Raw genomic sequence first — 26,344 nt, 5'->3', positions numbered from 1 at the left:
ACGGCCTCTATTCCTGACTGGAATCATCAGTAGACACCTCAATTGACGCATCCAAGGATGTAGTTAGACAAGTGTTATACTTGTCTCTGCTTACGCCTCTCACCAACATCCTTGCCTGGACATCTCCTTTGTACTCGTGGCACAGACAGCTACAGGCCGATGAAGCGGTGCTCGTGTCATACGCTACTACTGCTACCTCGCTAATTACAACAAGCTTCATGCCATTTAGATTCCTGTAGTGCACTGAATAATTCCATCTTTAGGTGCTTGTTTGTGCTCCACAAAAGAAAGCGGTTGTTACAAAGAGCAACTGTCCTTGGGCCCCAGCTGAGTGATGAGAGCATAAGTCACCAGAGTCGCGAATTTCCGCACTATAAGTGGTACTGCACTTGTGAGAATCCTCGGGTCCCATGACCGCTGCACGCGCAGCCGCACGCGCAGCGAACGTCACGTCAGACACATCCGCGCCAGGGAGAGTTGGGAGAGGGGAAACTTTCCTTCCGCGGGCGGCGCACGGGAATCGCAAGCGCTATCAGCGCCACCGGCTGGTTCACGTGAGATCCCGCTGACATCGCCCAAGCAAGCGGCGATAGCGGAAATCTCCGCCGCCGCTCCCGTTTTCCCGCACGTTGTTAGTCAACCGCGTTCTTGCCGCGGCCGCCCGTATTCCCCAGTTGGTAAGTCGGAAGCCCTTTTTTACCTAGTGTATTATTCTCCTCGCGGGACCCTCAGTGATGTCAACTATGGCTAGCTAGCCTGCTCGAAGTGTTAGTTGCAGTCGTAATAAATGCTTTCCGAGTGTACACGTGGTTGTCGTTTATTCTTTCCTCGAGCTTGTACCGGACTGCGGTTGACGCACAGGCCTGCGCCAACTGCGGGGCTCGGTGTGCCGAGGCAGAGAGCCGTTGACATCATTTCCCCCCTTATCCCGACACCACTATAACCAAAACATTTTTCAAAAGCTGTGCATGTGCAAAACATGTCCAGGTACTGAAGCATACAACCGGGATGTGCTCTCACTTTCACTAGTTAGGTAGTTCCTCCACTTTCCTAGTGCCGTACAGCCACTGTGAGACATTTCGTTGACTTTGTACCAAACTGAAACTTTGGCCGCCGACTCCCGACAAGACGGCGTGATTAAGCCTAGCCGGCGGGGGTGTCAGGCGGCATGCTATAGCGGGATGTATATATATGTATTCGTAGACGAATACAAGTAGATCTGGTACGAGGTTACATGAACAGACTGAACTGAGAGCAGAGTGCTTGAAGCAAGGTTCGCAGGCGATAAGCCAGAAGCTATCGCGAACATGTATCGGAAAAGTTTGTATGAGCGCGCACTGGTAGGAATGGCGAAATCTCGTGTGTGGACAACGTTTCGAACTAATGAATTTGCAGAACTCAGTTTAAACTGACAGCGCTGCAGAGTCAAGGTCGCATGCGTGATAACTGCACTTCTCCACGATTCACATGGTGTCGCATAAATGCGAAACGCACTGGCAGCCTTGACCGATATTATCGCAATGCAGGAGTTGAACAAGCAACTAACTGATTTTACTGTCGAAATTTCTTTTTCCGGAGTGCCCAATACTTCAGACATTTTTTGAGACCCCGCCCATGACCGAAAAAAATCAGTCGGCCCCAACTGCATTTACTTTCCACATGCAAACTTAAGAGCCAAAGAGTGACAATGCGCACACGTCAAGTGGCTGGAGCAAAATGCTTCTCCGTCGCTAAACCAGCACGCTGCTGCCGAGTCTTTTTTCCCCCTGCATTGCATGTTTGCCTGCTCGCTCTGTGTCTCCCTCCTCCTCTGCGTCACCCTCGTCACTCTCCCGTCAGCCGGCGCACCTCATTGACAAGCATTCTTGCTGCCTCGCTTGTCTGCGGGATTTGCCAGCAAATGCATTACAGTAAACTCGCGATAATTAAACTCGAATATTTCGTACTCTCAGTTAATTCAAACAAATGTTGAATTTTCGGTTGGCCTGCTATGTTTTCCCTGTACTTAAAAGCCACTTAAATCAAACTACACTATTTGGTTAATTCTGTTAATTCATACTTTTTGCTTACCCCTAACGAGAAATATCTGCTGCCTCTGTTGCTCCTAGCAGAACAACTTTGTTCTTATATCACTAAAACAGTTGAAAATAAAGCCGATTACATGCCCACACTTGTCAGAGTGTCAGGTCGGCAGTGAAGCAGGCTCAGGGCCACAAGGCACACTTAAGCACGTGACGCACCTTTTGCACCGGCCGCATCCCCGAGATTGCAGCTCAACACATTGCGCAGCATGTCGCGTCGCGCATTCCCTCATCAGCTGTGCCACTGTGTGCATCATGTTGGCATGAGGAAAATACCAAGCTTTCTTCGTGAAGGAAAAATTGGCTGCGATTGAGTAAGTTGACTCTGGAGTTAAAGACTTAAGTGGCAGTGAAATATGGGATTTCTAAAAGCACACTGACGGCCATTCTTAAAGTAAAGGACAAGCTTCAGAGCAACGCAAGCCGATCTGCACTGGCCCGAAAGAGGCTTAGGAAGCAGCACAGCTGGAGCAGGAGAAGGCGCTTTTCGTCTGGCTCGAGTGAGCATGGAGCTCCAATCTGCCAGTAGGTGGCCCAATACTCCGTGTTCACCACTTGCCGATTGGCTGCTGTCTCCTTCCTGTTCTTACACATTTTGCGCACTGCCACTTCTTGACGTTACAGCAACTGAAATCTCCAATAGCACCCTTGCTCTCTAAATGTACCCTTCATAAAGTGGGACACAGCTGATCCCAGATTTCACACGTATGCTGTGACCCCGTCTCCTTTCATTAAGCATAACTACTGTGGCGTGCACTTCTCCCTTTCCGTGTGCCTTGAAGCAGCAAATAGAGCCTTGCGCCACATAACACACAGCTACACTGCCGTTGCAACAGAGGCAGGCACTTACCAGAGCTTCGCCGACTGGAAGGGAAGGAGCCCTCCGAGAGCGTAGCTGCACTTGATGGACTGCAGGGGCTTCGGCGGAGGTGAGAGGAAGCCAGTGGGCTGGAGCCACTTTCTGACCTGCACAAAGCAAGACATTTAAGAGTTGACTAAAACTGGCTCATGCAGAGGACATTTTCTTGCTTTGTAGTAAAGGTGTTGCACACCTTTATTGCAACTATGCACTAAGTGCACTGGGCTATGTAACGGCTGAACATAAATAAGCCCCCGTGGCTGTGAAGAACGAAGTGGCTGCACGTCAATCAATTGCTCGGTGACACTACTTTATCAGAACGTCTCCTATTGACTTGTGCACTTGGTGTTGCAGCACATCTCAATACACTGCCGTCCGCGAGGAAACAGACAAACAGATGGTAGTCACTGCTGACCACTGCTGCCGGCTGCACACGATATCGCCTTGGCCCTTTTCTCTTATTTTCCACCATCCTTAGTCTCATTGTCCTGATGAACTCCATTAAGTCATTTCTTCTGTACAAAGTTCTCCAACTGTTAGTGGTCCAACGTCAAACTTGTACCCGCTCTTGACGTTTTCCCTAGTCTGCAAAAGCCTGACGCGCTGGCTGTGGATGAGGCGGTAGTTGCTGCTGGTGCCTGATCAGGCTGTAATAATGTAGGCCCACCACTCACCCGCAGCGTGCGAGCAACTGGAGAAGCCGCCGTATGGGATTGTCTCCTTTTCTTCTTGGGCCTATTCATCATGAGAAGGTCGTCCATGCTGTCGTTCTAATTCTCGATGCAGGCACCGCAAAGGCGCCTGTTGGCACATCGGCAGCGGTAGATCACGACAGTGCCAGTACAGCTACACACAATGTCAGTCGACTTTGGACGAAATCATTGAACATGTAGTCCTCGGGCATCTCTGGCGGTAGTGGACTTGCCGGTGTAATCAGCGGGAAATGCTGGTCGATGAAAGTGAGCTTCTTTGCCAAAGATGTTGGCACTTTCGCGTATGACTGTGTTGTAGTTGTGATGTTCTCTATGCAGTAGTAGCACTTGTGTGGGTCCAGTGCGAACTGAGATGGCTGCATGTAGCGGTCTTGCTAGTCATTCTTGCGGCGGCTGTTGTGATTGCTAGTGTTCATTTTGCTGCTGGTCTTGGCACTTTCGTGACCGCAGGAAAATCGGTACTTTTTGGGTGGTCTAGGAAACAATTTTTTTCCTGTCACAGAAAATGCTTGATATTCATAACATGGTATCAAATTGTAGAGGACGAAATTGCTTCTAACGGTATTAGTTTCAAACAACACAGCTATTAAAAATACTAGTACGAAAAAGTCTTAAAACGCGATTTATCAAAATTATCAAAACACTCATTACACACGATTTTCTGGTACCAACATTTGTGATTGAGAACACACAAAAATTACCCCCCAATACAGCTACGCTTCTTTTCTACCAGTTTATATGTTCCTAAAGAACACAAGGCACCAACGTTTAGTACATTGCCAAACTGCGACCTTATGTGGCATTTTCCGGTCGCTAGAGCCCATGTAAATAAGAAAAGGCAAAAGGCGCGTGCAATTGAAAACAGTAGCCGCCTGCCGAAGCAGCTTCCCAGCAGTACTTTGCCTGCCTGTCTCACGTTAAAATGCTGGCATGCACTCGGTTTTCTATTTTGGTACCTGTCAATCTCCTCCCAGGTCATTGCACACCACATTATTGCAATAAGTATCTTCACCTACATGTTCCACAGTGCATGTCACATAGTATTGTTGGAAGTGCACTGCACACTTTTAACAGGCGATAACTCAAGCAAGCTGCTATTCTGTGCTGCAGGCAGTGCAAAATGAGCGTCAAGTTTCACTCAGGCGGCATAGTAGGCATCGTATCCAGCATTACCCATCAGATCGATTTCGTTTTGGTTTCACAAATGGAAATGACACAGGTTACTGGGGCGCCAACAGCTCCAAGCCCATTTCCGCCGAGTGGGCACGTGAGAACTTCCAGTACATCGCCAAACTGCTATCGTATGATACATTTTCTGTGTGCTAGATCCCATGTAAACAAGAAAAGACACGAGGCACACTCGATCAACAACAGTAGCACTCCGCTGCAGCAGCTTCCTTGTAGTACTCGCCAGCCCATCTCACGTGACAACTTCAGTGCACACTCAGTTTCCTATTCTAGTATCAGTATCTCTTCCCCGGTTGTCGGCAAAAATGCTGCTAGCCGGTATGTCGATGCATACAATGCAGAGCCGCATGAAATCTCGTGAAAGTGATAGTATCCCCGATGGTTATTGACCGAGAATACTGCTCTAGATTGTAGTCTAGCACAAGATAAACCTACAGCAACCTTCCCAAAAAACGTGCTCTGTCAACATCTTTGCGATGGCACGTCTGATGACTCTGATGGCAGGCTGCTGCCGACGCCATGACTGAGGTTTCAACTTTGTATTCGATTGTAACGTGCAGGCAATTTTCGGACCCATTTTCTCGGAAAAAAGTGCGCTTACTACATAGCAAGCCACCCACATGTTAACATCAGTCAGCCCACAAGTGAGCCCTGTGCAAGTTTCTATGTCTCTCTCACTTGTTCCTGCGCCAGCTCCATGTAGTTGTAGCAATGTTCATGGCGCGCCTACCTGCTTCCAGGAGGTGGACCTCCCCCTGTGCGCTTGCAGCGGTGGGCCGCGTGTTGTGCCTTCAGCTCTGGCGGTAACAATGCTGATCCGCCTCCGCGACGTGGATCCGAGGCTGCCCTGTCCCGTGTGGGACCCCACGAGGCAGCGCCCGACAAGGATGATGAAGGGCTGGCACTCAGTGGAACGGATGGGTGTCGGCAGGCGAGCGGCGACCGTGCCGCTGCAGCTGTCGCGGCAGAGGAGGCATTGGCACGCAGGTTGCTTGGGTCACTGAGAGAAAGCCGACCCCGCTCGCACGTTGCCAGGCACAGCTGTTGACGCTTGGCCTGCACACACACACAACTGGATGAGCCCAATTTGCAGATACATTTCATTAGCAAAATTGCTAGCAAGGGTTTCTTTTTTGCAATTAAGAGGAAGCTTTAGCTTATGGTCTCCTATTTAAACACATGCTAAAGGAGAAATAGTTTTTTTTTGGCAACCGCTGCACCGAATTTGATTAGTTTTTTTTTTGCATTTAAAAGAAAGAAGTAAAAATCTAGTGAATATAGAAGCGGATTTTTGATTTAGGCCGTCGATTATAAATCGGCCCCCATTATTTTATAAAAATTGTTGAAAATCACAAGATTTAGACACAAGAAACTATCAAGTTTACAGCTTTGTAGCTCAGCAATGAAAAATGTTATCACAACTCTGAAACTGCATTTAATTATTTGTACGCAGATAAATTTATTATATATGATACACCCCTCTGAAATATATTACTAATTAGTAAGTAAGACTTTTGCAAAACTCTCGTAAACATTGCAATAAATCCATGTGAGCTGTAAATTAATGTACCAAGTTTGTCCACTTTAGATGCTCTAACAGATGCAGCTTACAGGACTGTGACATCTGTTTTTGGTGCTAAGCGACAAATCTGTAAACTTGTTGCTTATATTTTTTTTAACTTACCAATTTAGGGCCATTTTTGTGAAAAACATTATTCCACTAAATGAAAATTAGGCTTAATACAGTCACTATTATTTAAGTTTTTCTCTCAAAAGCAACAAATTTCATTACAACTGGTCCAGGGGTTCTCAGAAAAGTATTTCTGCATTTTCCATGCACAGTAAACTCTCATAAGACGAACTCGGCTAAGCTGAATTCTTGGATATACCGAACAAAGTGGGAACGCTTAGTTGGTTTTCCATACACTCACTGCAAAGAATATCTGCTTAAAAAGAACCACTTCGCATATACTCTACAGTTAATACAAACTTTTGCAGTGACTACCAACACTGGTGATTCCATGTAGCGGGGATTCATCCACTACACGGAATCACCAGTGGCGAGTCATCCGCGGAACAAAAAAAACAAAAAAAAATTCCCCCTGGCATTGCTTGGCAAGCTTATGTTTGCATGTGTCGTCTGCTCAGTGTCTACCTTACCATACTGTCGACACAAGATGCACGGTTAGTGGGTTGACACAACAAAGGTTTTGGCATTGTAACCATTAGTTGCATTTACATGAATGTGACAGTGGGGCTTCACTTCATCTGTACACTTTCCCAGCAGTTCCTTGCAACCTCTTTAGTCAGTAGTAAGGGCGAACACCCCCTATAATTGTTTATCCACGCCGCATCGTCTGCTTGCCTTCCATTCGGCATTTGCTCGCCACAGTTATCATTTACCATACTAGAGCGGAGTAGTAAGTTAATCATGCAGTGAACAATTAGACTTTTAGCAGTACTTGTAGCGGGGCTTGTTGGTGCATATTCAGTGTTTCAGGTTGCACTCCTTTATACTGAATTAGGCCTTTATAGCATTCAGCATTGCCAAGGCACCACTGGTGCTAATGCTGTGGTGCCATCTGCTAACTGCAATTCAACGGCTCAGCACCACCTTTGTAGTCCTAGCAGCTTCAAAACAAACAGCCAATCCCAACAATAATGACAAAATATGCCCCTTTTTTTTCCCTTCAGCATGAGATGAGACTAATCGATGATGGATTTACCATTTATTTCTTGCTGTCAGTGCGGAGAGCCAGTAACAAGCGTGAATTCAGATCAAAGTGGGTGGTCAAGGCGGTATGGGCACTGTGATGTTGCTACATAATCATGGTTACTGCTGTTATTACGGGTACCAGTGATAACCGCCGCAGTAATTCACAGTATACGACATGCATGTGCAAAGGGCCTAACATGTCATGTAGATAACGTATCATGCACCAAACAAATATAAAACTCTATATACCCCTCAACAATGAGATATTTATGCCTGGAACTATAATCAACTGAGCAATGATGTTGCCTGTATACACCTTGTACCTTTGACAGTGCTGTAAGTTATTTGTCAGACAGAGTGTAGCACCATAGGACCGCCACACCAGATTTCAGGTGATGTGAATAGTCTGCTCTTTCATGTTTGAAATCGCACTGCACTTGGTGCGTGCTTTGAATTGGTGACATTAAATGGTAGCCCAATTTGTCACCGTGCTCTTGGCGAATCGAGACTCCATAGCGCAATTATTAGCTCGACAAGTCATCATCATCAGCCTATATTTATGTCCACTACAGGACGAAGGCCTCTCCCTGTGATCTCCAATTACCCGTTTTGCGCTGGCTGATTCCAACTTGCGCCTGCAAATTTTCTAACTTGATCACCTCACCTAGTTTTCTGCAGTCCTCGACTGTGCTTCCCTTCTCTTGGTATCCATTCTGCAACTCTAATGGTCCACTGGTTATCCACACTATGCACTACATTGGATAGCTCAACAGCTATCCAATAAAAAAATAAAATTTTTGCTAGTACTTGTTTGACAAAGCGGTCCATTGCAGGGCCACTTTGAGCCTTGGTCCATTAAGCTAATGGAGAGCACTAGTAGAGACCCACCTTGGCGTTCTTTCCTTGGGCCTTCTTGGCACCCTTGCCTTTGGAGGTGGTGGTGGCAACCGCAGCCGGGGCAGAGGCCTCAGGCGGCTGGGTGGCAGCCCCCGGGTCCGCCGGCCCCAGGCTGAGCTGTCCGAGGCCGTCCTTTAGCAGAGCCGCCGCTGTCGATGCCTGACCAGAGTCCAGAGCCACCTCCCGAGATCCCTGTCCACTCTCCATGCAACAATCATGGGCTCTGCCTGCGTCGATCGTGCACACGCACAAACGAGAGAGGGTGCACTCAATCACCACACCCAGTGGAATTGCACAGAAGGACCACTGGCAACTAGACTTACGAGATAGCATTATTGATGAACAACTTTCTGTGGCAGTGAGAAAAAAAATGTTGCAGATTTGCCCGAAAGGCGAAGCATCGATTACGATAGCAAATTAGTAGGCGACTATACGAACTAAGGATAATAGGTTTATTGGCCGTATAAACTTGTAAACATTGGCTTACTAAGTAAATTAACAAGCGCGGTGCCACATGCGTGCTGGTAAACATAAACACATCTCGCTCGATGACCGCTGAAACTCGCTGTCAAAGCGCTGGAATGGGGAGGTGTGGCTGCAGCAGCGAGCGAATTGACCTTCGTGTCATCTCTGGCTTCAACGCGAACGTAAAGCACAGCGCACACGAAGCTACCGACACAGAAGATGTGCGCGCTTCTTCTGCATGACAGAAGAAGCGCGCATCCACCCCGCCTTGCTCCCTCGCGCGCGCGAGATTGAGCCACAATCGTCGGCTGACCCTTGCAAACTTTCACCACTCCCACACATACAGCGTACGGCGCGCGGCGACGGTGTTACCATGTTTGGACTTAATACGGAACCTCACAGCGACGTCCACGACCACGGCAGAAATGCACTTGGAGTGTCCATATGATCGCTATTGCAATAAAAAGAAGTGCACCCTTGCTGTCCGCAAACCCATGCTCCTTGCTACTGAGAGGCTGGCTTTCCCGCACAGTTTTGACGTTTAGTGGCTAAGTGTGCCTTACAGGTGAAATTTTGCTGGCACTACGAAATCGTCAGAACATTCTGCACAAACTCGCCCCAATATTCTTAAGATTCATCATTGTCGGCCTATATTTATGTCCATTGCCGGACGGAGGCCTTTCCCTGTGATCTCCTATTACCCCTGTCTTGCACTAGCTGATTCCAACTTGCCGCTGCAAATTCCCTGAATTCATCACTCCACCTAGTTTTCTGCCGTCCTCGACTGCGCTTCCCTTCTATTGGAATCCATTCTGTAACCCTGGTCCGCCGGTTATCCATCCTACGCATTACATAGCCTGCCCAGCTCCATTTCTTCCTCTTAATGTCAACTAGAATATCGCATATCTCCGTTTGCTCTCTGATCCACACCGCTCTCTCCCTGTCTCTTAACGTTAGGCCTAACATTTTTTGTTCCACCACTCCTTGTGCGGTCCTTAACTTGTTCTCGAGCTTCTTTGTTAACCTCCAAGTTTCTGCCCCATATGTTAGCACCGGTAGAATGCAATGATTGTACTCTTTTCTTTTCAACGACAATGGTAAGCTCCCGGTCAGGGTTTGGTAATGCCTGCCATATGCACTCCAACCCAATTTTATTCTTCTGTAAATTTCCTTCTCATGATCATGGTCCCCTGTGAGTAATTGACCTAAACAAACGTACTCCTTTACAGAGTCTAGAGGCTGACTGGCGATCCTGAATTCTTGTTCCCTTGCCAGGCTATTGAACATTATCTTTGTCTTCTGCATATTCTTAGATTAGATAGAAACAAATGCAAGAACCGTGTCTGCTTCCGCATAACCAGCAATATATTCTATTTGATTCGAATACTCGTATTCAAGCAAATATTCGAACATTTTTGAATATCTATATTCTGAATTGAATATGATTATTAAAATATAATATTCAAACTTTTCGAATATTCACACACCCCTACAATAAACCAATAAAAGAAGACTAAAGCAAATATGCCATTCATATCCACACAGCAGAAAGTTGTTGCTACAAGTCAACCACATAATTTTATGGCACCATCTGCCAAACATGATTCCTCCTCTTTATCAATTGACATCTCATTTTCCCTCTTTATGGTTCGAATTTTGTTTTGCAGTTTGCAGTTACAAATTTATATTTCTTATAAATATTAAATGCAAAAAAAAAATTCTCAAAGCATTTTTTCATACTGAGTTTTTCAAACTCAGTATGCTACAAGGAGCTTGCAAACTTTTAAATTTCAATCCTAATCCTGTAAGGAATGGGCATAAATTATTCAAAGATTGTTTTCCCACCGTGATTCAGATTTCACACTCCAGCATTGCGAGCAAAATCGCGCGATGCAATAGAGCAGCGTCCATGGCATCCATCGATACCGGCGTCAATAGAAGAATGTTGTCAAGAAACAGGAAATACGTCAGCCGAGAGTTCTGGTCTGCTCCGCTGATTTCGGCAGAGCAGTCTTGGTTGTTTGGTGGAGTGATCGTGTCTCCGTAAGTGCCTTCAATATGCCACTGGAACACATCCTGATCTGCCAGTTAGCATTGCTGGCACTGATTTCTCAGTGTAGTTTCAACTTTTCTTCTCTTACACATCGGTTATTCCTCATTAGGAATTACCGATTCGTACAGAAATGACTGGACCACAAACTGTTAGTCATAATTCTTCAGTGCAAGAGGCCTTATAAAATTGAGTTAACAGGGGGACAGCCACCCGAAAACAATTAGGCAGCTCAAAATAAACAAAAGCAGGATAAAAAGAAAATGTCACCTCTGCAGTCAACTTTAGAAAGTTTTTCATGATCCAGTGAATAATGCACTTCATAATGAAGATGAGCATTCTTAGATTTGTGGTGCCAGCAGGAGTCGACAGCTCGATGGCACATAACAATGAAAATGACTTTTATTACAATGCATTTGCTACGGAGAGTGACAGCATGTCTGAATCAGACTATTCAATAATTTGTGAAAGATGGCAGAACAAATATGTAAGATCTGGTTGTCCTCACCAATCTGCATCTCAACAAACACTGGCAGATAGCAATAACATTTAGGGAGTACCTTTTAGATACACATGCAGATAAGCGGGCTATATAGGGTAACCTGACAGAGCTATTACACAGAGACATTGCTAAAAGCATTAATTTACAGTAAATTACTTTTGTGCAAAAAACACACAAAACCTGCACAACAATAAAGGGGTGCGGACTTCAGCAGTTGCTCTAGTGCTGAAACAATTTACCAGAGGGACAGCAGCAGAATGTCATGCATGGCCATCCTTTCAAGGAAACCTTCTTTGCAATGCAGGCAGTGCTATCTTCAACCACTGCCAGTATTGCCTGTTGTAGCCATAATTCAATTTCTTCAGCTCGATTACTCGAAAGCAGACATTTTTTGCAAGAGGAATAAAAATAAATAAACCTACTAATTAACAAAAACTAAATGAAGGGTTTAATGACACATATTGCCATTTACGAGTATTAGTGAGCTTGCAAGGCGTATCCAATTGGAATGAATTTTTTTAGGATGGCCCCAGTTTCAAGATATTCATTCCCAAAAGTGAATGACAACATACATAGGCATTGCAGTTATATTTTGAATGCATAAAACCATGTTTCTTTAAAGAAGTGTAACAACTGTGCATTTTTACTGCAAGTTTGATGACTCATATCTGGAAACCGGTGGTATCTCCAAAATTAGTTCGAAGTGGATATGCCTTGACAACTGACTGGCTACAATTCGTAAACCGCAATGTGTGTTGTAAAGCTTCAGGCAAGTTTCATACTCAGTTTCACGCAAGGAGAACACTAGCAACATTTGTGACAAGGCAAAGAAGCTTGGAGAAACATTTGAAGCACCAAAACAAAGTGTTTTCCCAACAAAAAGCACACGTGAAGAGACAAAACGAAAGTTTTCATGAAACAGCAGCATGCATAAAACGAGGCTGTGCATTGGTCCCTAATACAACATGTTTCATCGCGTTAATAGACAGTTTTAGCAGAGCGTACCTCGCACTCCATTCCGATTTCATGCGCCAGGTCTCTGCAGAGAACCTGTGTGGATATTGCATTTTTCATAAGCATGACTTGCCTGAACGCAAGCGAGGCGCTATTATCTTGGCTGTAACACGGTCAAGAAGCCGAGTCGACACACCCTCACACTCCGGTCAAATCGCTCTAAGGGAGGCGTTATACGTTCTGCTGCCAGCATGAGTGTTGCCGCGCGCGTGCACTGGCGTTCCTGGTAAGTGGCTGTGAGCAGATCGCTAGCATGCACCGGTCCGAGTGAAACAGGCCGTATCCGCACAGTTAATACTTTCTAATGTGTCTGGGCCATCTGCAAAACCATTGTTTGGCACAGAAGTATCTTGCACATGCATGTCACATGCAGGAGTCATGTCAACACACTTGGAAGGCAATGTTAAGAGGTGTGATAAATGTTTGAAACAAAGATAATGATTTGACAAGAGTCAGATCAAGTTGGGTTCATGCACCAGGGAGAGTATGCTTGTTTCATGCTATTCACCTCATTTTGAGTCATCCACGAGAAGTGCAGTTTACAGCATCAATGCAGAGAACACTGCTTCAGGTTCATTCATGACAAAGCAAAAGCACTGAAGCCAAAGGTAGCAGAGTAAACACTGGCTTAATCCATTCTTGCTAAGTCTAAGAGAATATGTCTGCATTATCTGAACTTCGAATGGACAAAGGAACAAGGACGAGTTCTGGGCAGCTCTTGCATGCCCTTAGCATCTCCCTAGTGAACATCTAATATCGCAGAGAGACCAATCGAGGCAGCAAAGAAAAAACACTCATACCACCTGATGATGTATGAGGTTTTATGGCGCAAGGGCCAATGATGATCAAAGAGTGCCATGAAATGGTACGATACTGTCAATGGTGCGGTTAATGACAAAAGGTATAGATATAACCTGGCTGTATAGTGGCCTAAAAATATTCCCTGTGAAGTGTGTAAAATGTACTATATATGTATTAAAACTACAACATGTGAGGTAGGCTATGGACATAAAATATATGTTGCGAAGTCATTGTAAGATTAGAAAAATGTCACAGTTTCGCCCTAAGGGCGAAGCAATGAATGCGATAGCAACACAGCAATGTCATACGAAGTAAGGTGAGCGGCTTTGGCAGCAACAATACGCAGAACTGTTGTCGACGCCATCGGCGTTTTGCCCGCGTTAGCTCAAAATGCGTGCGGCGTTGGTGACTGTTGCTGGAGCCTCTCATATAAATAGGCACTTGGTGCCGCAGCTAAACGTCGCGTCCCTTCCTTCCCCCTCCCCCACGGCCTCTCGCGCGTCTGAAGAAGGCGCGTTTGCTCTACATATATGGTGATTGTAAAGGAGAAACGAGACGCCTAATTCTGCAGCCCTTAAGCGAGCACGGCGCAGAACGCGCGTTTGTTCTCCACCGTGCGTTCACTCCCCGTGAAAGACGCGCCCCTCGCGCCCTTTCACTCGCACATACAGCGTTCGGCGCGCGGCGACGATTTCATCTCCAAATGACGTCATACGGAACCTCACGGCGACGGCGACGCCGACGGCAGAAATCTGCTTTTGAGTGTCCATATAATTGCTATCGCAATAATATAAGAATATTCAGTAGCACTGATGATGATCGCATTTTATTGGTGCAAGGGCATCTAAGGCCAGAGAGCACCAGGAGATGTGTCGTGGTTTATCAAATTGCGAGTTTAAAACTGATTTAAAATAGATGCTGTATAGAGGCCTACGCGTAAGATAGATATTTATAGACATTAGTGCATCGATTTTAAAATAATTACTACAATAAATACAAGGTCCTAAACGTGTTGGGTACAGGTACACATGTTAAATTATTTGTGGATAGTCCGAGCCCGTTACTGTACAATTCTTGCTTACGCAAGTGGGAGGGCTCCGACATACTTTTGTGCATCAGACTGTACCTCACCTGTGAGGCGCAATATGACGGTCGGGATAGAATGAGATGATTTCTAGAAAATGAACTTGCGCAAGATAATTAAGCACTCTTTTAAAGTTAAAAAGTGCGTCCTCTGATATGAACATCGAGGGATGGGGTGGTATATGGTGTTTGTAAAGTTCCTTAAAATGAGTCACTCTCTCTCGGTGAAGTTCAGGACATTGAGGACATGTAGGACGGTTAGGTTCTCACCGCAGAGTGTGCACGTCGGTGGGTCAGTTGCAGTCGAGAGGTATTTATGTGTGCCATAAGTGTGTCCTATTCTGAGTCGTGCCAGGGTGACTTCGGTGAGTCTATCAAGCTTCAGAGGGAAAAATTTGGTTAATTGCGGTTTAAGCAGGTGCAACGTATTTTCAGCTTCCTTGTCCCATTCAGCTTGCCAATGATTATGGAGCACCTTTTGTACCGCAGGTTTCATGTCTATACCAGGTACCCAGCTTACATCAATTGTGTCCCGATGAGCCACTTGTACAGTATTTTTGTCCACCGTTTCATTGCCTGCGATCCCAGAGTGGCCTGACACCCAGCATACAACAAGAGAAAGTTTTAGTTTATAAGCTACGTGAATGTGTTTAAGGAGCTTGTTTAATACAGGGTTTCGACTTGCTTTGCCACAGGACAGGGCTGTGACAACGCTTAAAGAATCTGTGTATACTATAGACTTTTGGATCTTGTGCTGTACTATGTACTCAACAGTGATCAGAATACCGTACGCTTCCGCTGTAAAGATGCTGCTATGGTTATGCAAGGTTTTAGAGTTGGAGAAGTTTGGGCCATGGGCTGCACATGATACCAAGGTTGCAGACTTTGAAGCATCAGTGAAAAATGCCATAGAAAAAATGCCATAGATCTATACTTGTCTTCAAGGGTCAAAAAATGTTGCTGGATGAAGGCACTTGGTCAACTCTTTTTGTTAAGCTTCTTTAAAGGACAAGTCACAGGTGACTGGACATTGCTCCCAAGGTGGGATAAGTTCAGCGTAGTCACTTCCCTGTAGATCTGTGAAAACTATTGCGAGTTTTTCTGCAACAAATTTCACTGCTAATGGGAACGGCGGGGCGTGTGAAGGCCGGTTTAAATACAACTTATTTGTGGACTGATCATTTATAAGTGCTTTTCATGTATGTTGTTTTAGCGACATTAATGTCTCACCCGGGACCTTGTATGCAAGGGCACATGCTCTAAATGCTACTATCACAGCAGTAGCCTCTGCTCTGATATGAGGCTGTGCTACGGATCGCTTGTGTGTATATAATGCAGTAAACAAACATATTTAAAAAAGCCAGAACTGATTTGCTACCAAAAAGTGAGTCATTGCCAAGGAACATTGCTGGATGAAGTGGAATTTGCTGATGGTACGGAAAACGTTTTTTTTTTCTTGAGCTTCTATTTCACGACATTCTAGCAATACATGGAGGACAGTCGTCTCGCCACATTTACCAAAGGTGGGTGATCCCTGGTCAACAGGTATGAGCGTGTGATATATGTGTGCCTCATTCTTAGTCGACACATGTTAACTTCAGTTCATCGCGTTTTTGTTATGGTGTTGGGTAAGAGGGGGAATGCCAACGACGCTATGCCTCGGCACACCGAGCCTCGCAATTGGAGCATACAATTTCGTTACTGTGGCTTAATAACATGCAGCTTATTAGATGTATAAGTGTCCCATGAGCACTGCCAGTAGTTTCTAAGCCATTCCCATTTAAATGACTTCAAGTCTATGGCAGGGACAGCTAAAGAGGAGTTGGTGGCTTTTGTTGCTATTGGTGCGGCGGTTTCGTCAGCAAGCACATTGCCCTTGATGACATTGTGCCCAGGAACCCAGCATATTGTGACCTGCTGGCTAGACATGTAAGCTGTACACAGGAGTGAATCGAGAGAATTTAGTACCGGCTTCTTGCTTTTACGGAACCTTATTATACTTTGAGAGTTGGTGAATATAATGTCTTTTTGCATGTACATTATTTTTCTTATGTTTCACAGCTGACCATACAGAGTATGCCTCGGCTGTAAAGATACTCAGTTCCACGTGCATAATATCAGATTCAGAAAAGGATGGTCCAAGTGCTGCAAAGGACGTGCCAGCCTGTGACCTTGATGCATCAGTTTAATACACCAGGCATGAGTACTTCGCCTGAAGTTTTAGAAAGTGCATTCGTTAGAATACCTGCCTCTGGAGTGTGCTTAGTGACCTCAATAAACAATGTGTCGCATTCTATGAGCTGCCACTGCCACAGCGGTAACAGCTTTGCTGGCAGCATGAGACAATGTTCAAGGAGTGGGACACCCAATTCTTTGCTGACACTTCACACGTGCAATGAGAAAGGCTCTCTCGCTACAGGTCAATTCTGAAAGAGTGGTACTGGTTATGTCGTTAATGGTTGAGTAGGAGGGATGTTCGAACTTAGCATTTACTTTCAGAAAAAATGTGAAGCTGGAGTATGTCCTTTGTAGATGGAGAAACCACTCGTATGCCTCTACGTAGAGGCTTGCCACAGGACTTGTCCTAAAGACACCTGTGGCCAGGCAGATGACTAGGTGGTGGATGGGATCCAGCATCTTTAGTGCTCTGGGTGCAGCAGACTGGTACACTATGACAATGTAGTCTAATCGTGTATGTATAAGGCTCTTACACAGGTTCATGAGGCACTTCCTATCACTAATGCACATTGTGTGTCCTAAAATTTTAAGAACGTTTATTGTCTTTAAGCATTTGTTCTTAACATACTTTATGTGTGGGATGAAAGTTGAAGAAAGGATGAAGAAAGGATGAAAGTGAGCGGGTACGGCGGACCGGAAGGCGGCATGTGGTCATGAAGTCACCTTTTCTACTTCGTGCAGCCTCTTCTGCTCGGTCTCGCTGGAAGGCTCGATCCGGAATCTTGCCTCGTCACTAACACGTGTCTGTGCTGACACGGGTGCTACAGTACCTCAACTAGTTCACAGTGCAACCCCTGCCTTCGTTGAAATCGAGATGACAGCGCCATCTACCGCGACTATGTCATCGGACTGGCCTATAAAGGATCGTCCGCAGAGCTACACCTTCAGTGGGTACGACGGACCGGAAGGCGGCATGCGGTCATGAAGTCACCTTTTCTACTTCGTGCAGGTTAGTCCCAGCTACAACAGCTTTCGTAGTGATTATCGTGGCCTTCTGGTCCTGCCGTGCCCTCAACAGTGTATTATGATTGCATGTGTTGTATTCTCTGTGTGTGCACTACTTTTGTGTGGTGATGTGGAGACTAATCCGGGCCCTTCAACAGCAGAAATGCTGAAGGAATTATTGGCAGGGCAAAATAAACTAGCTGAAGAAATGGCTGCACTAAGGGAACAACAGAACAGCATGGAAAAAATCATGTCTGATCTTACTTTGCGCTTTCTTGAAATAGAAAAACTGACTGCCCAGGTCGAATTACTCGAAAAATCAATGAAGATCTTGAAATCTAAACTAACCGATCTGGAAGACCGCCGTAGACAATCAAATTTGGTTATTTTTGGCATGCAGGAAGATCCTAATGAGAAAGACTCGGATTTAAAGCAGAAAGATCTAAACTTCTTTTCAACAAAACTACAGGTATCCTGCCTATCTGTTGGTAGAATTCACCGCTTAGGCAGGCAAGGCAATACTAGACCAATTATACTTCAGTTTCACGACTATAATGAGAAGCATGCAGTGTTTAAGAACGTACACAAGCTTAAAGGGTCAAAAATATCAATTCACCATGATTACTCATGTGAGACATTGCAGAAAAGGAAGTTGTTATGGCCAAGTGCTAAGGGTGAAAAACAACAGGGAAAGACTTTCGCTCATTAATGATAAGCTGCAAGTAAATGGGGACGGAGACGCGCAAACCAGAATAAAGGCTCCTTTGTCACATGGTAATTCTAGAATGGACTGACCTGTACGTTCCTCTAGTAGTCAACTGAAAATTATTAACATAGTTTCATTAATAAATCAACAGAACTAGAAGCCATCCTGTTAGATTATGATCCCCATGTTGTTGTTATCACGGAGACCTGGCTTCGCGACGACATTGATGACGCTGATGTTTTTCCGCCCTCATATCAGGTTTTTCGCCGTGACCGTCCTACTAGAGGCAGCGGCGTGGCTGTCTTGATGAAACATGGCATTCGAACATCACTGCTACGTCAGATAGAAAATCACGAAAGTCTTACTTTGAAATTGTTCTGTTCAGGGCGCACTTGTTGTCTGCTGTTTATAGAGCACCGGATGCACCACCTCGATTTCTGAAGGATCTACGCGATCATTTAGGGTCATTTTCTAGTACAGAAGTAATGATAGCTGGCGACTTTAATTTACCTTCTGTTGACTGGCGCTATCTATTCTCAAATACAGATCGACATTCTGATGTTGGATTCTTGCTTGACATTATGCTAAACCTGGATGTGCAACAAGTAGTAACAGAGCCTACGCGAGTTTGTAATGCGTCCTCTTCAATCTTAGATCTTGCTTTTGTTACTAGGACAATTGAAGAATGTAGTCTCTGTGAATCCCGGTATTTCTGATCATGCAATGGTTTTGTTATCGAAAAACCTTGTATTGTTCCCTCCGAAATAGTTTCTGTAAAAGATTTTTCTCGTACCCGGGATGAAAGTGTTCTGGATTATCTTGAAATAAAATTCAACAGCTTTCAACACTCAGATGTTATTATACTTTGGGATCAATTTAAACAGATATGCACTTACTGTCTTGACAATTTCATACCAAAGAAAACAAGAAAATCGAATCCCTGGATCACGAGAGAGGTCTTACACCTAAAAAGAAAAAAAAAGGAGCAGCCGCAAACATTGCTGAAGCCGCTCGAACAGCATTTAACGAGGCGTTGAAATGTTCCAAATGGCATTATTTTCAACATACCCCACCAAATTTTTTAAACGAATCCCCTCACAAGTTCTGGGACTTCTTGAATCAGAAGAAAAAGTCGGTTGACGAGATACAAATTGATGGTGTTCAAATTGTTGACAAGGAGGCCCATTGCGGAACATTTTAACTCGTATTTCCACAGCGTGTTTTCCATCCCTTCTGAAAGAGTCAGTCTTACCCCTGTATCTTGCTCTGATCTCGAAGATATTGTGTCACTGCAAGGTATTATGGCTATGCTTTCTTAACCTGAAGACTAAAACATCACCCGGTCCTGATGGGCTTCCGAATGCGTTCCTTCGTCGTTACGCTGAAGTGCTCGCCCCATTTCTTGCATGCATTTTTCGTGCATCATATCTTCTGCGGATCTACCGGTTGACTGGCGAACGGCGCGTGTGGTGCCTGTTGTGTTTGCCTGTGTTCAGCTGTGTTCAGTTTGCGGGTTGGCAACCTCTCTACGATAGTACTAGTGTAGTCAACCTTGTGCGTGACGGACGTAGGGTATATAAGGCCCTGACCGGAAATAAAAGCTCTCTTTGTTGTTTCGCCGTTACGACAGCAGTTTCGGCTCGCCTTCGCCCGGTGTCTTTTTCTTCGCGCCATCTTGCATTGGTGCGGAATACAACAGTGCCTATACACAAGAAAGGTGACACTGCGCTGATTTCAAATTATCGTCCTATACCTCCGACTTCTTCATGCTGTAAGATGCTTGAACATATTATTGCTAATCACGTAATCACGTTTTTAACAGATAACATTCTGTCTTCATTTCAACATGGGTTTAGGAAGGGCTTTTCTACAGTCACACAACTAACCACAGTAATTCTCAATTTTGCAAGTGTTATGGACAAGTCTGGTCTAACTGACGTAATTTTTTTTTACTTTCGAAAAGCATTCAACCTTGTTTCACATCAAAAGCTTTCAAGCTAAAATACATTGGCCTCCCACCTTTCCTAATAAACTGGATTTCGGCATACGTGGCAAACCGCATACAGTCGGTTTCTGTTAATGGTCACCACTCACGTCGTTTGCCAGTTACTTCCGGAGTACCACAAGGTAGCGTACAGAGACCACTCTTGTTTTTGATTTTTATTAATGATGTGGTTAACATTGTTAATGAACCAGTACAAGTTCGTTTATTTGCGGATGACAGCATTTTGTTTCATGAGATTGCTTGCCGAGAGGATCAGGAACTTTGGATACTAACCTTCACAGCATTTATTCATGGTGTAAACGATGGGACATGCAGCTTAATGAAGAAAAAACAGTATACAAGTAAACATGCAAATAACCAAGAAAAGACATAGGTGGAAGTTTCTGTATAATCTTCCTACTCATCATCTCGTTGAAGTGAATGAATATAAATATTTAAGTGTGACAACAACTAACAACTTAAGTTGCAATTCACATATCTCTAATGTATGTGCTGCCTCATTTCGTAAACTCTGTATTCTGCGTCTTAAACTAAAGCAAGCGCCCCCGGAAACTAAACTTCATGCATACAAATCACTCATTCAGCCAAAATTGGAATATGCATGCACAGTGTGGGATCCACATAATAAACACAGTATTAATGCACTAGAAATGATTCAGCGGAAAGCAGTTAGGTTTATTTTTTATAAGTACCGTATAAGCAACTCTCCAACAAATATCATGCGCAATAAAGGTACACGGACATTACAACTACGGCGGAAAATTCTAAGGCTTGAATTTCTTTTCCTCTTCAAAAATAAACTCTCAATCGATCCTGCTCCATATGTACGTACATTAACTACAAGACTAACCAGACATCACCACTCTGAATCTTTAACTCCCTATCAAACAAGAACTAACACTTTTAAATTTTCCTTTTTCCCTGTACTATTGAAGAATGGAACGCAGTACCATTATCATTGCTAAACAGCACTGACTCAAGAGACCTGATCAATTTTTAATCTGTTAATATCACAACAGAGATGTGAGCGTTTTGGTTTGTTTTCTTTTGAATGCTTGTATTGTATTGTAATCCTGAATGCTCTGTTGTAATTTTACCCCTCCTGCTTGGGCCCGCATGGGCCTGCAGTATTTTGTAAACAAATAAAATAAAGTATGCTTTATGTCTAGTATTATGCCTGAAAATTTGTATTCGGTGATCACAGATATGTGCTGTCTATGCCCTCATATCAACTCAACACTTTTTCTGTCAGCAACAAACGGGTGCAGCGTACAATGTGCCCTCTTGCCTTGTGGTCACTGCTATGTGGGACAAACTGAGAGATGCATCAACACAAGGATGAATGAGCATGCATACAACATAAGGATCAAGAGTCAGACCCCGATTGGCCCTCCACTGCAAGACCTGTGGGTGCACACCGGATTTTAAAAGCTGCACAGTGCTGAAGCCCTTTATGAACCCTTATGTGCATTTGATGTTTGAAGCACATGAAATTCTTTTAAAAGGCAGCAATTGTGTTAGAACATAGTCTGTTAGCCTAACCAGAGAAGAAATTGCATATCTTAGTGCAATTCCATTGTGATTATACTTTGCCAGTGGACCACTAACACGAGTATTTTTTATTTTCGGTTTAATTTTGCTGATCTTTTTGTACTAATGTTCATTTCCCTACACCTTTTTTTCCTTAACTGTTCTTGATAACTTGAAGTCATGTGGCAGAGCACGTCATCATGGAACTTGTTTATTGCATGACGCAATGAACAAAACCTGTTAGTAGCTGCTCGTGTGGTGTCTTGTCTCATTCGTCGTTTCTCGCACTGTTTCGACGCTAATTCTGCCTGCTACACCGTAGTATATGCTATAGTGGCTATATGGCATTACGCTGCCCCACTAGTATTCTGTATGCACTTATGCTATATATTGTGATTCTTTACTGCCAGATTCATACATAAAGAGCAACATATAATAGTACGCACAGCATTGCTATCAATAGAAAAATAAACGGCAGCTTGAGTGAGCAACTAATGTCATAGTCAATCAACCGTGTTTACAGCTCCAGCACGAGAAACAATGAAATTCTTCAAAGTGGTTCTAACACTACGATTACATTCGGTACACGAACCTCAAGTACTGCGTGCAAAATTAAATTCCCTCGAACGGCTTGGCAAACCCCAAGAGTTTGAAAAATCTCAAGGCTCGCTGCCGCATCATTCCAGGTGCGCTTCAACAAATAAGCACACAACAGTGGCTACCAAGAACACAAATTCCTACATCAGACTGAGGGAGCAGCAAAATTCCCTTAATCGGGATCCAACACGGTGCACGCCATACGTGCCTCGTTCGTGCTGCTATTTCGAAAGCGTGGTCGCCTCGCGTACTTTACGCACAATGCAGGCCACGACGCCGATCGATTCTGAAGCACGGGGGAAGAGGGCTGCGCTTGAAGGCTCCCGGAAGAGCGCTTCCTTCCGCAACGCGTCCTTTGCCTCCCCATCGCCCAAGGACGAAAATGTGGCAGACCCGGATAATGGACACAGCGACGAGGAGAAGCCAGATAGCAGCGGTGCTTAGGCTATCCCTGCTGCACTTATAAAAGGCGTCAGCAACACAGCAAATGCGACGTCAACTGTTCTAGAGTGGAATTTCTAATGCGGGTCGCAGAACGGCGGAACGTGCACGTCCATGTAAACCAGTACCTGGACGACGCTGTTTGAAAGAGAACCAAGAGTGGCGCACCGAACGGGTCAAATGAAGTATTCACGCATTCCAGGGATTCGAAACTCGACTCCGCGCTCGGGACGAGCTATCAACGTCGAGCACTGCAGCAGGATCGAACGTCGGCTCGGCGCTCGAAGCGATACGAAAGCCTTCATACAGATACCGACAAAAAGAGTTTAAGAACGAAACTGTATCTTCAGACGTCATTTAAGAGCAACAATACTGACAAAAATATAGACTGAAAGTTACATAAGACGTCAGCCGACGTCGCTGCGGCATGAATCGCTGCCAAGGAGACTGGCATGTTTCTGAGGCCACCCCGGCGCCGTCGAATGAAAGCGTAGGGATGGTGGAAATGAATAAGTTGGCAAATTCTTACCTAGCACGGTTTCTGAAGAGGCGGATCCCAGCTTATTATTTGACGAAGCAACTGTTCTCCAACGGGACAGTATCGGACAGTATTTCCAATGGCCGACGCAACGCTGGCAAGAGCCACCGGCGGCTTGAGAGAGAAGAAAGTTCGGAAGAGGAAAGAGGGCACGCTTTGACGATGGCGATTCCCCTGCCTGAACGCTACGAGCGGAGTGTTTCGCTTTCGGCTGTCGATCGGCAGCGCGACTAGCGCAACGCGGGACGACGGGGAAAACGCGAAAAAAAAAAAAAAAAAAAAAATCCATATATCCCGGCCGCGCCCGACGACAGCAGCAGGCAGTATATTAGCGCCGGTTGCGACATCCTACGCGGGGCTCTTGCGACTAGTCTTGAGAAATAAAAGTCGATATTGAACTGGCGAATGGCAAAAAGAAGTCGTGTCCGTGGCTAGCCTATTGCACACCGCATACGGCAAGTTTATTAAACATTCCAATTTTTATCTCGCATTTATTGGCGAACATTTGCTACTTTGACCGTATCTATCTATCTAGCCGCCTACGATTTCGTGCTCTCATGGTCGTTTCGAGTAGCGCACCTAGGATCTCTGCCAGGGGGGGGGGGGGGGGGGGGGGGGTTTGACAGTTTGCCAAGACCCTCTAAACAGCACTAATTTCAATTGCTTCACAAGAAATTGTCAAAAAATGCGCTTTTTGCGAGTGTGCAGACGATTGCGCGTCTTACATCGTTTAGCTGCAGTACTCAAATGCGCAAGGAAAGAAAAGGGGTTAAACAAAAAGGGGAGGGGGGGTGTTACAACCCCCGAACCCCCCCCCCCCCCCCCCCCCGTCGGTGCGCTACTGGTCGTTTCGATAACTTGGTATGTACCAAAATGGGCATACTATGCCAAGAGTATTGACGAACATAAATTATATGACATGACATTAATATCATGACATGCGTGTCATGTAGGTCATGAAACAGCCGCCTACGTCTTGATGCTCTCATGGTCGTTTCGTTAACTTGGTAGGTAACAAAATTGATATATTATGACAGGAGTGTATGACGAACATAAGTGATAGGTCATGACAAAAATGTCATGACATGCGTGTCATGTAGGTCATGACAATGACCCAGCGAAAAAGTTTAGCACTCAAAAACCGCTCAAATGGGTTCGGACGTGGGTACTAAGTCAAGGAAACACTACAGGATGCTGGTAGAAGTAATAGTCATGAGCATGACAATGACTCAGTGAAAAATATTAACACTCAAAAGTCACTGAAATGGGTTCGGACGTGGGTAATAAGTGAAGGAAACACTACAGGATGCTGGTAGAAGTCAGTCATGAGCATGACTCAGGGAAAATGGCAATGACTCAGCAAAAATATTAACATTCAAAAGCCACTAAAATGGGTTCGGACATCGGTACTAAGTGAAGGAAACACTACAGGATGCTGGTAGAAGTCATGGTCATGAGCATGACTCAGAAAAAAAAATGTCAATGACTCAGCGAAAAAATCATTAACGCTGAAAAACACTGAAATGGGTTCGGACGTAGGTACTAAGTGAAGGAAACACTAAAGGATGTTGGTAGAAGTCATACCCACGAAACACACAAGCATCTATTTGATGTCTAAAAGATGTCTTGAACGGATAATTCAAAAGTCTAATAGCTGTCCTGATCAAGACATTTTCTAGCCATACGTGGACGTCTACAGGTACTTCAGTAAGCCCTGCTAACGTTACGCTAAAAGTTGGCTAATAAACATCTCGACAAGAACAACTTCAAGAATTGTATAAGACGTTCCCAGAATTCTGTAGTAATGACTTTGGAAACATTATGCAGGCTTTTATAAAACATCTTGACAAGAACAAGTTAAGAATTTTATTAGACGTTCCCAGAATTCTGTTATAAATTATAACAGAATTCTGGGGACGTCAAACAAAATTCTTAATTAAGCTACGTGTTAAGCTACCTGCATATTGTTTGCGAAGTCATAACGTGTAATGGCTTCAGAAACAATATGCAGGCTTTTATAGCCGTCTTTAAAGCAGCATTTATAGATTGTCATTCTACAGTGATGTGGTAAGCAAAATTATTGTCCACTTCTTCCTCATACCATGCATCCGTATGCTAGCTTCATAGTACACATGTTACTATATAGAACTGAAAATTAAATTGAAGCATTACATTATATTATTTATAATAACTTGCATAAAATTGTTTAACATATATCAAATGTGCAATACACATCCAAAGCAAATGAGCATAACAGCATTAAGAAAAAATTACCTGACCTTTTCAGAAAGCGGCTTTATTTACTAATAAATTAAAGGACATGCAGAATTATTTTACAAAATTTTTAATACAGTAGAAAAGGTGACCACAGAAAATAAGACGTAGCTGCAGTAACTACAGCAATCCAGGTCCCTTCCCTCTTGGATACCGCTGGCTGCCCACAGAAGTTGGTTCTGTAATACAACAGTGAAGAAAAAAGTAAGCCACACTTGATTTACAATAAAGATGTGCGATTCGGTATTTCAAATAGCAACATATGTGCCGTTGTTTTACCTCGGTCACATTTACTTTATAAATTTAAGCAATACTTTCTCTCGAAGTCTTAGGCTGTACGATGACGTTCAGAATTATGTTGCAGATATATGAAAAAGCTACTGTAGAGTGAAATTAAACTGGCAAATGGTTTCATCCACACACGACTTGCAGTAGGTCATTAGCAGTTAGATGGTTTGCAAACAAATCTCTTACAACAGTATGCTACTTTTATTTAAGTAGTGGTGTTGGTGCGTTGTAGCAACAGGTGGGCTTAGCCTGACAATCAAGGCCGGCAACTGCTCCTTCCGAGTGTCTCTTACAACATCCCTGCGGTATTGTACCACATGTCAATAAAACCACTCTCTTCCTAAAGTGACCCTAAACACTTAACTAATCATAGAATGGCCTCACTATATTAAAGGACGTCGTCTCACGAATCT

General features: G+C 44.5%; 1 protein-coding gene across 1 annotated transcript in view; it reads right to left on the bottom strand.

The window, feature by feature from the left end:
* Positions 1-23,515, bottom strand: part of LOC119443719 (DIS3-like exonuclease 2) — a 114,537-nt gene extending 91,022 nt beyond the window's left edge. Inside the window, exons 1-4 of the mRNA XM_037708429.2 lie at positions 23,361-23,515; positions 8,446-8,681; positions 5,572-5,897; positions 2,932-3,047 (exon numbers count right to left, since the gene is read on the bottom strand). Coding sequence (XP_037564357.1) covers positions 2,932-3,047; positions 5,572-5,897; positions 8,446-8,661 — 658 coding nt within the window. The 5' untranslated portion in view covers positions 8,662-8,681; positions 23,361-23,515. The remainder of the gene's footprint in view (positions 1-2,931; positions 3,048-5,571; positions 5,898-8,445; positions 8,682-23,360) is intronic.
* Between the last annotated feature and the right edge of the window lie 2,829 nt (positions 23,516-26,344).

The sequence above is a fragment of the Dermacentor silvarum genome, chromosome 3 (assembly GCF_013339745.2).
Source record: "Dermacentor silvarum isolate Dsil-2018 chromosome 3, BIME_Dsil_1.4, whole genome shotgun sequence".
Taxonomy (NCBI): Eukaryota; Metazoa; Arthropoda; class Arachnida; order Ixodida; family Ixodidae; genus Dermacentor; species Dermacentor silvarum.
This window is presented reverse-complemented; position numbering and strand designations above follow the sequence as displayed.